Below are 17,193 nucleotides of genomic sequence, written 5' to 3' on the forward strand. Positions count from 1 at the left end.
GAGAAAAAGTAAAATGTCCTGGCAAATTATTCCAACAACTGTGTGCGCTCTGACACGATTAAAAAAACACATCCCCATTCATTGAAAGCTGAGTGCACGCTGTGCTTGAAAAGACAGCGACACAGACCGGTCCGGCTGCGCAACTTTTTTTCCACGTCTTTTCTCCCTCACTTGGTCATAATCTTGCATTCACAGAAAAGGGGGGTAGACTATATTGTTATGTTTTATGGTAAATTCACCTTGTGGAGTGCTCTTTTGATTCAAAGAGTCCTATTTAAGTTATAGAGTGACCAGCGGAGTCGAGCAGAGAGCTCTGTACCTCACAACTTTCCCTGCAGGCTGAGAGCTCAATCCCCGTACCGTTGCTAGTAGGAGTGCAAACTCCCGGTAGTGAAAACAAACTGAACAAAAGGAGCGACACGGCTGCAGGAAAACAGTTTAAACTTCTTTAAATCGCTGAGAGAGTTCAAAACTTTACTGAACATTTCCTGGAAATGTCTTGGAAAATGATCTCTGGAAAAGAGTGAGAACCCTGACTATGGTCCAAGTGATGACCAACGCTCTTTTTGATGTAGCGTAGGTCATCATTTCAGGTAAAGCAAATGATGACCCACATCTGAATCTGTTGTCTTAGATGTGTTTGGTGCCCATTTACCCACAGCTTTAGCCTCAAGGTAGTGCATCTATCTGTTCGTATGTACAGCATTCTTGAAAATGTCTGGAGGGGATTATTTTCTATCTCGTTTTTATCTAACTGTTTCTTTTATCTCTTTGTGGAATCAGTTAGTGGACAATGCCTCTTTGCTTTCTACCTGTTTGTTTTCCTGTCAGAGAAAGATCCCCTGTCAGTCCCGAGATCAATGATCTCTTTAAATAGCTGATATTTGAGCTCTCATGTTTTCTTGGAGGACTACTTGATGTTGTTTTTGCTTTTAGAGTCATGTACTCCTTTTGTCAAGTATTTTCAGTATACAAATATGTCCAGCTCCATGGCAACAGTTACACATGGTTGGATGAAAACAACTTGACTGGTTGGTGAAGGCATCCAATCAAAGTTCCTGGTTTTGTAGACTAATGCTGAGAGCTGAGGCTTCTGTTCTTGCTTTTGGACCAGGACCAGGGAGGACAGGTGCAACCAGGAAAAACACATGTTCAGTGATGTGGCCATATTTTGAAGTGTCTGTCCTTTATGTTGTTATTTATTCTTTATACCTGAACCCTCTCTGGAGTTGTCTTTGTGTCGAAACAAATCCAGAAACACTGGGGATGCAGAGCCTGGTTCTGTCACCCCTCGCCCTGAATGTTTGGTTTTATTTACAAAATTAGTTTTTCTTAGAAGTAATGCGATACAATTTAGTGTGACGGAGTGTCAAAACACTGGGTTCTGACTGCAACATATTTTTGTCTCCGTCCGTCTGGAGCAAAGATTGCTGCAGCAGGACTTGCATGATGAACATGAGGTCGTTAGGAACACTTGATGTAAACCAGACGCCTGTTTTAGAGCCGCTTGGCGCTGGAGGCAGAGACGGAGGAGGAGCAGGCGACAGGGAGGAGGAGGAAGAGGTACAGGGCAGATGTGGTCTTGGCAGAGGGAGGCAGATGGGATAGCTATGGCGGCTGAGGCTGATGTGAAAGTAGGTGTCGGAAGATTTTGGCCAGTGTTGCAGGGGGAGTGTTCATCTACAGATGATTCAAGAAGGGTTGCAGGAGTGCAAACTTGGTTGATGCCTCTCTCTGCAGATTTGAGTCCCGCTGCTCTCCTTATTTCCCCTTCATCTTTCCAGAATTATCAGCCACTCTTGTCTGTTCAGCATTTCAATTTGGCCTAAATTCTATTACGCTTTCTCTTTCCCTCAGCTGGCCAGCTTTCTTCTCTTGATGACTTTTTGCCCTCTTGCCTGCCGTAGGTCTGAGGATCCTCAGACCAGCTGCTGCATCACTCAAAGCAGACTTGTTGCAAAGCGCTCTTGATCCCATGCATCACATCCACATTTTCTGGAAAGTTAAATGACTCGATTCTGTTGCTGATTTATTTTCGTCCTGCAGTTGCTGTTAATTTTTGATAGGAAATTGCACTTTTCCTGCCTGCTTTCCTGCCTTTGCCCTGCTTTTCTTGTGTTCCTGATCTTATCCTCAAGATTTGTGTGCACCTTATGAATAAGTTTGTTTCTCCCTAAATCACACAGCACGTAGCCTTTTTACTTGGCAGCTAGCCCAAGGTTTTTCCCCTTCGGTGGGATGCTGTGTTGAACTTACTGCCATGTTTGATGTTATCGGGATATCTTGTTTCCTTTTGAATTAAAATTGATACTCCTTTTGCATTTTTCCAGCAGATAAAATTGCTAATTGCATTCAAGCTGTCTTTGCTTGAACTCAGAAAAGCATTAAAGCTCTCAGCGGCTCCTTAAACACGCTCTTCAGACCTGCCAGGTTGGCACAGCGCCCGTGTTATCTCTCATTTAAGGAAGGAAATCAATGTAATTTCTTATTTTGATAGCCTCAAAATCATCCAAATTTAAAATCCTCCACAACAGCAAGCCGCTGGTTTCACTTAATAATTCAATAAATTTTGATTAAGTTGCTTCTGAGCTGGCTCTTGCCTCCCTGCTGCACGCCAAACTGACATGAAGGGTGGGTCACCGCCAGTATTTATTCCGTTTGTGCCGAGGCAGAGACGGCACACTTGGGGAGATGTTTGCTGGAGACTTGACTGAAAGGAGCTTAAGTGCTGTAAGATGTGAGCAGTGGCTGTTAATGAGATTAGACCTGCATTCAGGCCAGCACCGAATGTGATTCAGAAAGCAACTCTGATATGGATGTAACCGTGAGTTTATCCTTCCTGAACAGCTTGATAGAGGACAGACGTTCGGGTTCGGCCTGCCATATGAACCAAATAATTACAGTTCTGTGAGCCATAAACAGACTTATTACAGTCTAAGTCTTTGCAGGTGTGGAACTGAAACTCATAAGTGCAGCCTGAGAGTGCTGGCAGCGTGTCAGTAGCTTTCTCATAGCTAAAACTAGCTGGTGTGGATGTCCCTGTTTGCAAACAATACAGAGAGGACCAACCCAAAAGTCCCCTGTTTGAAAGCACCACGGTGTCCCTGTAAAGCATAACATTATTGACAATGACAAGCATATTGATCAGAAATTGAGTGCCATAATGGTGAGTTTTAAATCAATAACAGGGTCACAGTGTTTCCAAAAATCTAAATTTCAGGGCCTCTGAAACCCTGAATAAGTATAAACTTACAGTTTAAACATCAAAGCTACATATAGTTTGGTTACATTAATTTAAATCCAAACAGATGTCTCACCATTATCTGTTATTTAACACATTTTTAGTGCAGGAGTCACAGTTTACTCTCCACACATGTCTTCAAATCACATATTCACCACCAGATATAAATATTTGAGCAACAGCAAAATACAACTCTGGTCTTTTCCTTCTATCAAAAACAAAACCAGGGTGTTGATGAGCTGAAACTCTGTGTACCTCCACACTTTGAATCCCTGACACTCAAACTCAGCAGGCAGAGGAGTAGAAAGCACCTGAAATCTCCACAGCTGAAAAAACCACACAGCTGCAGGTTTCTACTTAACCTCTCTCTCAGTCTCGGTCAGCCCTCCGCTGTTTGCATTTGCATCGCCTCTCTGCCATCTTTAAATGATAGTTTTTTAGATGTCATATATTGGATATGACTGACTTTATAGCATTGCAGGAAATGTGCGGTTTCTCTATCAAGGTGTCTGGGGTGCAGTGACAGGTTCTTGGGAGTTTACATTTCCCAGCTGTCTTTTTCTTTACTGGAAGTTGTTACAAGTGAATGAACAAGTTCCTATCCGGAGTAACCTGTGTGTTCAATCACATACATAATTATTCACCACTACATTGCTGTAATGCAAAGTTTGTCGGACTGGAAGTGCAAGGTGTTTCATGATGTGTAACAAAAGACTGAACTCATTCAGTGTGTGTAGTTCTACACAGCACTGATGTCAGTCACAAGAGTAGTGTTTCATGTTTTTGCTTAAGCCTTTCCAATAGTCATTGTATGTTTGAATTATCCTGTTTAGAGCTGTTCTCCACTCAGAGCATTGTGTCATGAATCAAATCAGACGAGGGATGCACTGATGTATCGAGTGAACATTGGTGGATATTTGTCCTGTTGACAGACATTTCCTGCTGGAAAATCATGAGCCATGAACATATGTCATTAGCTGATGTTTATCTGGTGTGTTGCATTAATTTAATGCCAAAAAGCTAGTACACAGTGTTTTTTTAGCAGGCAAAATAAGACTTCTGTTGAATTAACTCTAGTTTGTTTTCATGGTAAATTTTGTAAGAAATCAGCAGTGTGGGAATATTCCACACTCTCTGAGACAGCAGCAACCTCCGGTCTCAAAATATGAAGCCCATGCGGAAGTGTTATAAACTGCAATTTATTGAGAATCCACTTGAGGCTGGCTGCAGAAACTCTGTAACCCACATACACACCAATTCAAAACAGACGATCTTTGCAGCATTACTAAACATGTTTACAGCCTGGTTAAAAAAAACGGCTTGGCTCTATGTAGCTAATTTCTCTATCAGCACACTGTACGGGGGGAGAGTTTTTTATAACGCAACGGTTCAGAAGATATTAAGATAAAGAGTCTTGCCCAAATAAGGACATGATTGACTGGACTGACAGGCGGGAACACATAGCTGTTGGCTAGATGGCTCAAACCTCGCCTCTTTACCTCACACTAAGTTTGTTTGAGTTACGCATTTCCAATATGGCTCCCGCCGACGATTGGCTTCAAAACAGTGCTCAGGAACAGATGGGTGACATAACTGATACTACGCACATTATTTACACAGTCTGTGGTTTGTACATTCAGTTTGTAGAACATGCTACAGTGACATTCCAAAGGAGAGCATTCTAGTAACAGTTTGAGAACAACACATATCACAGCAACAAATAACAAATAATTACAATGCAAAAAACAAAACAAGTAAATATGCTTTTTTTTCCCAAGTTATATGTTTAGGCTTGTTTGCCTTTATTGGTAGGACAGCTGAAGAGAGACAGGAAACGTGCAGAGCAGAGAGCGGGGGAAGTAGGAAATATGAAACGTCAGTTATTTGTTATTTTTAACCGTACACCAACATCCTAAAACTCTTCACACCTCTCGTGTTTTACCTAAAAGAGTTTTCCGAAAAGTTCAGCTGTCAACAGGACATAATAGACATCTGCAGTCAACTAGTTGGTTTCGAATGATGTCACTGTTGTTATCAGGTTATAGATTTTAGTCATCAGACCTCTGGAGGCAGAGCAAGAACAAGCGGGACTAAAGGTGACAATTCAGCTAGCAGCCCCCTCACCTTCCCACAGCAGAAGAGTGTTGAAGAACATATTTGACATGAATCATCTTCATTTAGTAATTTTACTGGTTAAATGATCAATCAACCAATCAGAATGAATTTGCCAGGCCCCTTTCATACAGTGTGTTGCACATAAAAAAATTAAACACATATACAATAAAACAAAGGGACAGTTGTGCGTGAACCAGAAACACAGAACCAGTCCTAACCTGAAAATAAGTGAGCAGCAGCTCAGCTCCGGACCCCTCCTGATCTCCTGTGCCTGACAAACACTGCTGGAGAAGCATTCTGGATGAGAAACTGCTTAATTCAGTGTAGGGGTGAGCCCGACTAAGGATTTGCTTAGTCGAATCTGATTCATCAGATTTTGCCCATAGTCGACGAATAGTCGAATGTTTGTTGTTTTTCCTTATTGACCCAAAGTCTGCATGATGGTGACCGCATGACAATATTACGCATAACCCTTTACAATTAAGAGACTCGTAGCTTAAAGTAAAAGGGACAACAGAATATTATAAGTATAAAACTTAGATTTTTTAAATCTATATTGCAAAAACAACGAGGGGGTGAAGGAGAGAAAACTCAAATAAGGCCGCCATCCATTAAACATGGAACAACGCTCCACTATAGAGTAAGGAATCAGGAGATATTTATACAGTGTTCACACAGCGGAGAGCAGTGCTGCGGAGGGTAGTTTGTCCAACTTAAGGCTAAACATGTTTATAATGTTCATAATCAAACCTAGACCAGCTAGAGGGTTTTTAAATCTCTTAACAGTACCTTTTAAAACAGTCTTTCATCACGTCTTTGTCCGCTCGAGTCTTTTCAAATTGTACGCGAGGAAAACCATCGTGTGTACGGGCAGAAGTGTGCTCCTTGCTTTGTTGACTGTAAATCCTGTCTTGGAGACTCTCTGATGGCGTGGAGATGGATGGGATTCTGTGGATTGTTTTTGAGGCTTCGGACAGCTTTGGGTATCCCTCCTCGTTCTTTTGGGCCCGTACAGTTTTTGTGTGGTCTGGTAACCCTTGATCTCACAGCCCTCTTCATGAAGCTGCTCCTCATCTTCATCACTATTTTTTAGGATCAACTGAAGTTTTATGTCCTGACATTTTGAGCTACCAAGAACGTAGAAAGATTTAAAGGCCAGCTGAGGTACGTCTGCTCCACAGGCCCCGCTAAATGGGAGAGTCCACCTTTAATTACCAGGGGAGATTTAATTACCACTTTAAGGAGATTTAACACTTCAAGAGCTGTTCTCTGAATTACATTAAATAAGTCTATATCTATATCAAAATAGGCTAAATGAGACACTATTTTTACGGGAAACAGGAAAATAATGTTAAATTAGACATTGAGCACCCCCATGGTTTGAATGGAATGATCCACATTTCATATGCAAATATTCGACTATGAGATTGGCAGTCGACTAAGGCTTGTTAGAACGAACTATCGACTATTTAGGGTCACCCCTAATTCAGTGTTTTAAAAGCTTTTATCACCTGATTACTTTGTTTTTAAAGGGAAGGAGACTTCCTCAAACTCCTTTTGGATGACTAACACCAAAGGGCACTTTTGAGACTTTGTGTACTAAGTGTCTTCACCCGGCTCATGGGCCATTACAACAAAACCCCCCAAAAGATGTCAGGAGCTCGATTCTTCAAATGAAAAAGTAATTTATAACAAAATTGGGGTAAATAAACAAAAGGGTATGATGTGTGTAAAGTCTGTAAGATCAGTGTCGTGCATGTGGGTGTGTGAACATGGTGTCGGGAGAGGTGTTGAAGAGTGCACTAACACAAAAGTCTAACTGAAGCAGTGGTGCCTGCCGGTCTGGTGTGGGGAGAGCAAGAGAGAGCGAGGCAACAGGAAGCCAGCTTTTTATCAGGAGTGGAGCAGCAGGCCCAGGTGCTCCAAATCTGTGAGGATGTACTAATCAGCAGTCCTGGCACAGGGAAGACACATATAAGACCATTAGTATGACCACCAGAATATCAACAAACAACCATAGTGGGTCACAAAGTTGACAGCCTGTCATGTGCTCTCCATGTGTAGCTAACAGGGACAACAACGTTCAAGAATTAAAAAGTATTTGGGGTCGCCTTGACTCACCTGTTTCTGCGCTTCTTTGTCTTCCAGCTGAGGATGACGGCCTGTGGGAGAACGGCCTTTCCTACGAATGCCGAACGCTCCTCTTCAAAGCCATCCACAACCTGCTGGAGCGCTGCCTCATGAACCGCAGCTTCGTTCGCATCGGCAAGTGGTTCGTCAAACCGTACGAGAAGGATGAAAAGCCCATCAACAAGAGGTACGTTAGCATCGCCGGTTCACCTGTTTGGCTTTGACTTTCTTCATCACGCTGCCTCTCCTTTTATGGCATGGTTTTGCACATGTACCTGCACTGTGGTTTTTCTTTTATGGCTTCTTCTTCCCTATTGCTGCCCTTTTTAGACATGTTATGTAGCTTGTTGTTGGGCTGTTATGTGGTCTGGTGCTGCTCATGTTAAGCACCACTCCAGCAGACACAGGGTTCACAGCTTTTATGTGTAGTTCAGCGTGTATGCTATATAACCAACACTTCCAGGGTGAAGGGTTCTGTTCGCTCTGGGCAACACTTGATTCATATACATGTGTTTATGTGGCTGCTGTGGGTAGAGGTGGATATTTTGACCATGGGTTTACTCTTCATGCTTTATTTTCTGCTGGTGTCTTATGATGTCGGATCCTGTCTGTAGTGCGCTATAGATGCACACCTAGCCTTATAGTCAAAGTTAATGAGAAGTAAAGAGTTATAAGCTGCTGGTTTATTTAACATGGCGTACTAAATTGACCTTTAAAGTAATACTTTATTTTTTTTATTGAACACTTTGCAGCTTATCTTATTATAAGTGCAGTTTAAACTGCATTCTTCTGTTGATGTGCATGCCTTAAGGCAGGGGTTCCCAGGCTTTTTTAGCCCCCAACCCCCAAAATATGGGTGCCAAAGTCTTGTGACTCCCAGTGTCCCTCAAAGTGATTTAATGTGGTTTCATTTAGCTGGTCTGTAGAAAATAAGCCTACCTATATGAGCATGTGTCTGTGTTTCCTGTGCTTTTATGAATTAATCTGCCGCTACTAATGCTTTTTATAATGAACTGTTCACTAACCCCAAGCTTAGGAGTCATCTGGCAAAAAGAAAGACAGAAAACTCATTACATTTTCTATTTTCAAGATTTTATTTCAAGGTTAGCTCCTATTATTGTCGATATTTTTTACGATAATGGGTAAAATTGACTATTTTTAGATTTTGTCATTCAACTTTATTTATTTATTTATTTTTTAGTATTTCTTTGTTCATCACAAGGTACAAAATAATATATAAGTAATACTAAACCAACCAAGTGAAGAAAAAATAAATATATACAATTACAAAAATAAGTATAATAATAATAATAATAATAATAATAATAATAATAAAGAAATAACAATAAATAGTACAAACAAAAAGGAAGATAAATATATGAAAACAAGATAAATAAACAAACAAATAATACATGTTTTTACGTAACTTAAAAAAAATATATTCTGGAAAACATCCCCCATTTGTGTCTCGCAACCCCCACCTGGGGGTCTCAACCCACACTTTGGGAACCCCTGCCTTAAGGGATATGTGTGGGCCACGTTCACATCCAGGTTGTTTGAAGGCAGCTTTTGGTCTTAGTTGAAAGCATTGCCCAGCTTTAGGTATTCAAGGTAGACCAACAAAGTATCGTAAAAGGATTAAGGCTGATTTATACTTCTGCGTCGAATCGACGGCGTAGCCTACGCCGTAGGTCCGCGTAGCTCCCGTACCTACGCACAGGCCTACGCACGTAGCTGACGTGCACCTCCTCCAAAATGTAACTCCCCGTAGAGCCGACGCGGACCGCAAGCTCTGTGATTGGTCCGCTTGACGGCTTTGTCTTTCCCGCATTCACAGCACTTCCGGGATCCCGGACATCGGCCGCACATCGGCCGTGTATTTCATCTCCTCCTCTCTATTCTTCATGTAATCATGTCTGTATGATAAACAGCAACATGTATCAGCTGTAGATTAACTTAACACAATCGATGTGGAAAAGTAAACAGAGATCGTAGCAGGACCGGAAGCAGGCGACCGGCTATCAGAGAGACCACACTGCCCTCAAGCGTTTCGGAGGAGAATTGCTGCGCGACACGGACACATCGACGCAGAAGTATGTGGGGCTCATGTCCGCGTCAGCCCCTGCTGCGTAGGGGAGACAGCTACTGCTTGAATCGATTAGTTGTCAAACAGCCTGGCCAAAATAACATGGGGTATGGATGTTTTTGTTTACTTTTGTTTACTAGATGTGCAACAATTCGTTGATGTAGTTGACAAATAATCTATGACAGTAGTTGTTGCTAATGAATCAAATAGTTAATAACTAGTCGATGATGTCTTCATGTTTTTTGGGCCTGTGCACGGACAGCAAGAGTGAGACGGCTCACGTCCTCACTGTCTCTGCTGAGAGAACAGTAATAGAGAAGAACAGGTGAACAAAACGGAGCAACATGGTGGAGGCTGATGCAACGACATCTTGTCATAATATTAAAACAGTCTGGGAACATTTCAACCCTCAGCGCTGCAAAGAAAAGAACTGCCTGTAAGATCTGTAAAACAATACTATCTCATCATGGGAGCATGTCAGTAATGCAGGGGTGTTTGAGGAGCAGACATGTTGGACACATTTTTTAAACTTAGACTAAACATCACAGCATCCTCTCCTTTTCTTCCTCCTCTCCTGGTAAGCAAGCTAAAACAAAGTTATCCATCTTTCGTTAACATTAGTAATGTTTAAAGCCAACACAAAAATATGGCTTGAATTGAGATTTTTATTGCATGTTTAGAATTTAAAGAAGTTTTAAAATTTACACAAGAACCAGTACTGTGAATATTATTATCAATGTCATTATTATCACAATTCTTATTTTGTTATATTATTATTGTTGTATTTTATTTTACTTTATTTATCTAATTTACTTTACTTATATTATTTATTTACTTTTCTTCTGGTCCTGTCTCTTGGCTTATGTCTATTCCTTAAAGTGTAATTTTAAAGAAGGGCCAGTTGATTTCAATGACGGAAAAAAGAAAAGTGATTTTCAATCAATCAAGCTTTATTTATATAGCACCGTTCATACAAATCAAATGCAACCCAAAGTGCTTTACAGCGATTGAAAACAAGAAAGAAGCAGAAATGAAACGATGGCAGGACATATTAGGGGACAATAATAATAATAAGAAAAATAGTAATAATACAAATTAAAAATAGGAACAGCATAAAATAAAATAGACCAATGCACACCAAAATAAAATATGTGTAATTAAAATAAGTTAAAGCATTAAAATTAAGAATAAAAAATTGTTAAAAAAAATAGATTTTAAAAAGGGTAAGGATAAGAGTTGAAAAATAAAACTAAGGCTAAAAGTATCAATAAAACTGAGTAGATAAATAAAAATTAAATAAATGAATGAATAAATACATAAAATGGAATAAGATAACAGTTAAAATTACTAAAATAATAAAGCAACATTTAAATCAATATTATAGTAAAAGGCAAGTAATAGTAAAATTGTTAAACCCTACATAAAAGCCAGACTGAATAAATATGTTTTTACTTTACGTTTAAAAGTCTCAATATCTCTATCAGCGCCTCTCAGATCCAGATCCCATTTTAGAATTGAGGTATTTGGATCTCACTAGATGTGTTAATGGCATCCTGACATCCATCAGGTTGTTGTTGTTTTTTTTATACACTTTATACATATTTTATTTTACTAAAAAAGAAAGAAATATTCATGTTTTTTAAGATGCATTGTAAAGTGTAATAATGACAAGATATCTCAATAAAAAGAGAATTACAATTATTATTTTTTTACACAAGAACCATTAATTAATTAACCAATTAATTATCCAATTTGATTATTACTTATGTCAATAACTAGTCAACTATCAAAGTGGTCATCAGCTGCAGCCCTGTTGCCTACATGGAACGTCCCCCAGGTGAGCTGTTGTCTTGTAGTGTAGTGTAGTGTAGTGTAGTGTAGTGTAGTGTAGTGTAGTGCAGTGTTGTGTAGTGTTTTGTAGTAGTAGTACTGAAGTACAGCTTCATCCACGTTCCCTCTTTTACACTTTGGCAGAGCTTTAAGGTCCATGAGCCAAGCTGCTGCTAACTTTAGCTCACTAGCTGAGCAAAATCCGTCAGCTGGTTAAATTAAACAGTTTAAAACAACCTTGATCAAAAAGGTAAATGTGATGTAAGGTAGATAACAGTTGATTGGAAGTGTTGTAACGTCACCCATAGCTAAAAAAACAAACTGTGAGCGCAGTCCCTATTTCATTGATGTATCTAAAAACCATCTGGCATGGTCCCAGTCCTGATCCTGCAGATCAGCTCAGCTCGTCCCCTGCATTGTGCGCCACATTACAGTCGTGATGTGAGAGTTTTTAGAGAGGACTGTACCAGCACAGTGTGTCTTCCACCTCTCCTCCCGCTCTGTGTGTGTTTGTGTTCAACTGAGACATCCTCCTCCTCCTCCTCGCTGCTATCTGCTGAGCTGGATTTGTTGCCCTCTGTGTCTGTGTTTATTGATAAGAGATGGAGACGCGGGTATCGAGGAGAAAATGACCACAGCGGTTTTGTAGCTTCGTCCTAACTCGCCCTGTCTCAACATTTTAACCACGCCTATTGTTTGATCTCTCAGATATTTATTCAGGTGTTGACGATTATTACTTCCGTGTGGGTGTAAAAGATTGTTTGGTATCATGTGTAACAACTTCTGGGCAGTGTGAGGCGACACGGTGGACTGAGTCTGTTCCTTTAATGCATTTGATATCATGCAAACTCCCTGCTGTATTCTGCATGTGTCTCTGTGTTATTGTTTTTCTGTTGTTTTGGTGTTGTTGCCAGATTTCCTGATCAGCTGACCATGTGTGTGCACAGGCACGTGCCTGTTTGTGGAGGCTAGTTTCTCTGTCTATGATAGAAATGGCCAGAACTGTGCAGCCTGCAGTCAGCTCATCTTCACCTCCCCTACAGGATACATGTGTTTATAAGGCCGCTCATCTCTGAGGAATAACAAAGCATGATGGATTTGATTTAACTGACAGAATAAAAGACTGTAGGAGAGAGTGAATAATACTGAATAATCTCTTCTGAGCTATATTTAGGGCTTGTTTTTTGCTGTGTTGCTTCTTTGCTCAGTGTGCTGATCACAGAGGGCCCCAGTCGAGGGAGAAAAAAAAGAAAACAATGGTCTTTTCCTCTGCACTGGAATTCACAGGCCACCCTCTGTCTGTGTCTGGCTCTCCTCTCTCGCTCTCCTCTCTCTCACTCTCTCTCCCCTTCCCTCCACCCCCCTCTGCTGTCACAGAGCAGACTGGGCAGGTTATAAATAGTGGTGCAACCACCCTGAATCTTAGTTGTCGTCAAGGATGTTTTGCCTCTCCCTTTGGTGTGTTCCACTGTGCTCCGGCCACACAGGGATTTTTCGAACAAACAAAGCGCCACAAAACTGTGACGGAAATTTACCAGCCCTCTGTTTTTTTTTCTTCTTGTTTTGATGTCGCCTCTAAGACTAGACCAGCTGGTCTGACAGTGAAGTCTTTCCTGAGCTGTTATTGATGTTGTGTGGTGGTTGTCATACTCTTTACACAGCGTTAAGTGTTGTTGGTTTTCAATTAACAGTAAACAGACCAAGTCTCACTCTTTGACACTTCTTCTGCTTTCTCTGACATAATAGAGATGCTCAGTTTGGTCCTATTCGTACCGCCTTTGTGAAGTTGTCCACCTAAAGGGAGGCTTTGTCCTTATGGGTGACTTGACAGTGACTTTTATGTCAACATTTCAATCTAGCATAATCCAAGTGACTTTCCTTTTCAACAGGGAGTGGGATTGGAAAGTTCATGTTGATTCCCACAATTAAGTTCTCTATTTTCAAATATTTTTTCATAAATATTTTTTCTTATCAGTTTGTTATTTTGCAAGGTTTCTATTCCATCTTTTCATTTTCTCGATTTAATCTCTTTTTTAATCTTATCTTACTAATAGTTAATGTTTACCATTACTGTATTATTTTCTTATTCAAAAACTTAAATAACTTGCATATTATTAAATTTTTTCCTGTAAAGTTATATTTTTGGGGCTTTTACACCTTTTATTTATAGAGGAGAGGTGCATGGATAAGGCAGGAAACCAGGAGAAAGTGGGGGATTGACATGCAGGACAGGGGCCGCAGGCTGGAATCAAACCCAGGCTGCCCGCTATATGGGGGAACAAAATACTAAATCTCTACCCAACTTGCACTAATTAATGAATGTGTGTTCTAATTATTATGATTTTTAATACATTTATTACATAAACATTATAGGGATGCAAATTCAAAGTGTCCTCTGTGATCAATCTTTGGAAATGTAAACAATCAATTATTGATTACTTGTAAAAAAGTAATTTTCCTTATGACAAAAGCAACATTTGTGCCCCCATGAAGTCTTATTTGCAACTGCAACATAATGTATATAACTTGAAGTATTGCATAGCTACAGAACATACAGGTTCTCTGAATATCAGAATGTGGAGCGGGCTCATTAAAGTAATCTCTGTGGACACAGTCATACAGAGCATAGAGCGAGGCTCAAACTACTAAATGTGGGGTTGCTGCAACAGGGCTCAAAGTGTCCAGTGTCCTTCCTGCTTGTTCTTATTGAGAAATATATGCCACACAGTCAGGGTTACAGAAGAACACCCGCTCAGGAGGCTTTGAGGTTGCTGGTCTGCAGACACTCTGGTGTGCCAGTTTTCCCAGTCTGGGAAACCTCTCTGTGTTGACTTTCCAGCAGTCTGTCTGCTTTGTATCCAATGATGGGGTACTGCCTTGTAAAAAGTTCTCAACATCCATGTCTGTACTGAGGGCTAGTGTGTATCTCCCCCCCCCCCAAAAAAAAAGAACTCAGAGAGACCTGGGGCCTCATGTACAAAGACTTGCTCAAATCCAGAAAACGTTGTGCGCTCAAAAATATCCAGATGTATGAATCTGTGCTCAAGGATCAACAGCTGTAGAAACATGCGTACGCCGGCCATGAAGTTGGCATGAGGCCCCTCATTTCCACGGTCATTTCACTCATGATACATCTGAACTTTGCCGTGAAAAAGAGCGTACGCCACGTTTTTGCGCGTACGTACCATTTGTACATGAGGTCCCTGGTGCAGCCCCTGACTGAGTGACTGCTCCATGCACACACCTTTAAACTTAAAACCCCTCCCTGATAGCTGAATATAATATGACACCACACTTTGTTTATCGCTACCTGATAGAAAATCGAACAAAAACACATGTTCAAGTTTGCTCTAGACAATCAATGACTTAATTAATTGTTAACACCCCTAAAATGTACATTTTTTCCAGAAAGTCGTCCATGTTTTCTTCTCCTCCACTTAATACACACATGCACATTTAACAGATGAGTGGACAGTGTTTGCTGACACGGCTGCTGCTCATCTGTCTCCTGTGAGCACCTTGTTCACCTTTTATGGACAAGTAGGTCAGGTGCTCGTTAGTGTTCCCTCTTCTTCTTCTAAATCACGGGAGGATTTGTCTTAAACGTCCTTGAATGAAAGTGAGCAGATCGTTCTCAAAAAGGATGTCTGTCCAGGAAAATGTCCTCTTAGAGAAGCACAGTTTGGACAATTAGTCAGAGAATTCCACACGGATGAAGTTTACTTAGTAGTGTATGTTAAATCCTGTCTCCAGCATGATTGATAAGCTGATCCTCATTAAATCTATGATAGTCAAAGATCTACTAAAGTATTGTGCAGGGTTTTTTTTTTTTTTACATCCTTTCTCTTTTCTGCTTTATATTATGAGAAAAAAACTACAGGAATTTAAACTACATAAATACAGTGTGCAGTGTGAATTAAAAACACTGTATTTTAACTGTATGATCAACTTTTTATGGTGTGGATCTTTAAGCTTTTTATCGGCCTTCAAATCAAATCCCCCTTCCACTTTGACCACACGGTGTCCAGCCCTCTGACAGCCGCTCAGACACCTACAGGGTAAGATAGAGAGACAAGAGGGGGAGAGAGCACAGTGAGGAGCGACGTGTTACTCCATAGAGTTTACATATGAATGACCCTGTTTTACTAACAAGTCATCACATCCCGGTTTTCCTTTCCATGCGATCTTCACAACTCTACACTGTACGTGCGCTGCAGGTGTCACCACTGAAATTAAACACTCTGTTGTCCTGTGACTGGTCAATATCTGTTCCCACACGGTTAACAAGAACAGGGACTAGCTGAAATACACCGTCTTAAAATCTGTGTCCCTCGATCGAGGATTTGCCGTGGTGTCTGTGATGGGAGCAGCGCTGCGTTACATTTTACAGCCATGTGTCGCACAGAGACTCTGCATGCACAGTCGTCAGTTCTCTTTGTGTTCAAGTGAGGGGCTGCATTAAAGCTTAAGTTTAATTCACAGTAATCATGGAAAACAAGAAACTGGGGACAGCAAGATGTGTTTCAAGTCATGTGTCATGTCATGTGTGTTGTGCATGCCCAAATGTACGCACATTATGATGGTCAAAGGACATATTGTTCAGTGCTCGCTGCAACTGATTATAGTTTTGATTTAGATCTATATGGAAATACTTTTAATGACTAGTGGCTCCACCTGCTTCTACAACATGCTATCTGTTAAAAACAAGGCCACCAAACCTCACAGACTTAACACAACAGGGCCATCATATGCATCGCAACCTCAATAGAACAGGACTTCACACATCCACTAAACACCCACCTCATCCCACTCCCCTAAGGACGCAGGTACAGAGCACTGAGGTGCAGAAGGGCTCTCCTTGGCAAGATCCTGATCCCTGCTGTTATAGCGAGCCTGAACAAAAGGCCTCGCTGAATGATACAACTTTGTCTGAGTGTTGATGTATTTGTGGACAGTTTGTTGAGCCTACAGTGTATGTTCTTATGGTTGTCAATATCTGTGGAAATGCAGAAAGGTGCTGGGGAAAATAATTTCCTCAAGGGGACAATAAAGTCTAGAGTCTAAAGTCTAAAAATAATACAATACAGCTGCGTGTATCTATAATCAATCCTCAAAGCAGCTGCTGATCAAACTTCAATTGATCGACTCATCGGTGAATCGTTGCAGCTCGCTATGACTGCACATTTGCAGCGCACCTATCATGATCACTTTGAGTCCTCAAATGAAACTTGGACTAAACATATTTAAAAGACATCTCTATGCGTGCTGCCCTCATCACATCAGTGTTTGGGAATCACTGCCTCCATCTCTGACGGTCAGACAGCTCCTCTGCAGCATCCACAGTCTCCAGTTGGTGGAGGCTGCAGCCAGCTGACAGTGTTCATAACCTCAACCCCAGACCTCAGCCTGTGTTGAAAAGCTTACATCATCTCTCCTCCTCTCTCTCTCTCTCTCTCTCTCTCTCTCTCTCTCTCTCTCTCTCTCCCTCCCTCTCTCCCATATCAGCCTGATGTGTGTGGGTAAGCACAAGGCAGCAAACTGAGTCTTTGATAATAAGAACCTCTCTTAGTGCCTCTAGTTGCCTTCTCTCCACATCAGATATTTAGAGGAATTAACAGTATTTTCCAGACAGGCTTATTTATGAGTGTGCAGGAGTAACGGAGAAGAGGAGTACAGAGTAGCGAGCCTATATTGTCATAATACAATGCACAATGAAATGATGAAGAGCTTTATCTTAAGTGCCCAACATTCAGACATCACAGTGATTTATCAATCATGCATTCAAGTAAAA

The 17,193-nt window shown here is 41.0% G+C and overlaps 1 protein-coding gene across 1 annotated transcript in view; it reads left to right on the forward strand.

Moving 5' to 3' along the window:
* Positions 1 to 17,193, forward strand: part of med13a (mediator complex subunit 13a) — a 136,390-nt gene that overhangs the window by 38,783 nt on the left and 80,414 nt on the right. Inside the window, 1 exon segment of the mRNA XM_034683752.1 lies at positions 7,505 to 7,673. Within this exon segment, the coding sequence (XP_034539643.1) occupies positions 7,505 to 7,673 (169 nt within the window).

The sequence above is a fragment of the Notolabrus celidotus genome, chromosome 5 (genome assembly GCF_009762535.1).
Source record: "Notolabrus celidotus isolate fNotCel1 chromosome 5, fNotCel1.pri, whole genome shotgun sequence".
NCBI lineage: Eukaryota > Metazoa > Chordata > Actinopteri > Labriformes > Labridae > Notolabrus > Notolabrus celidotus.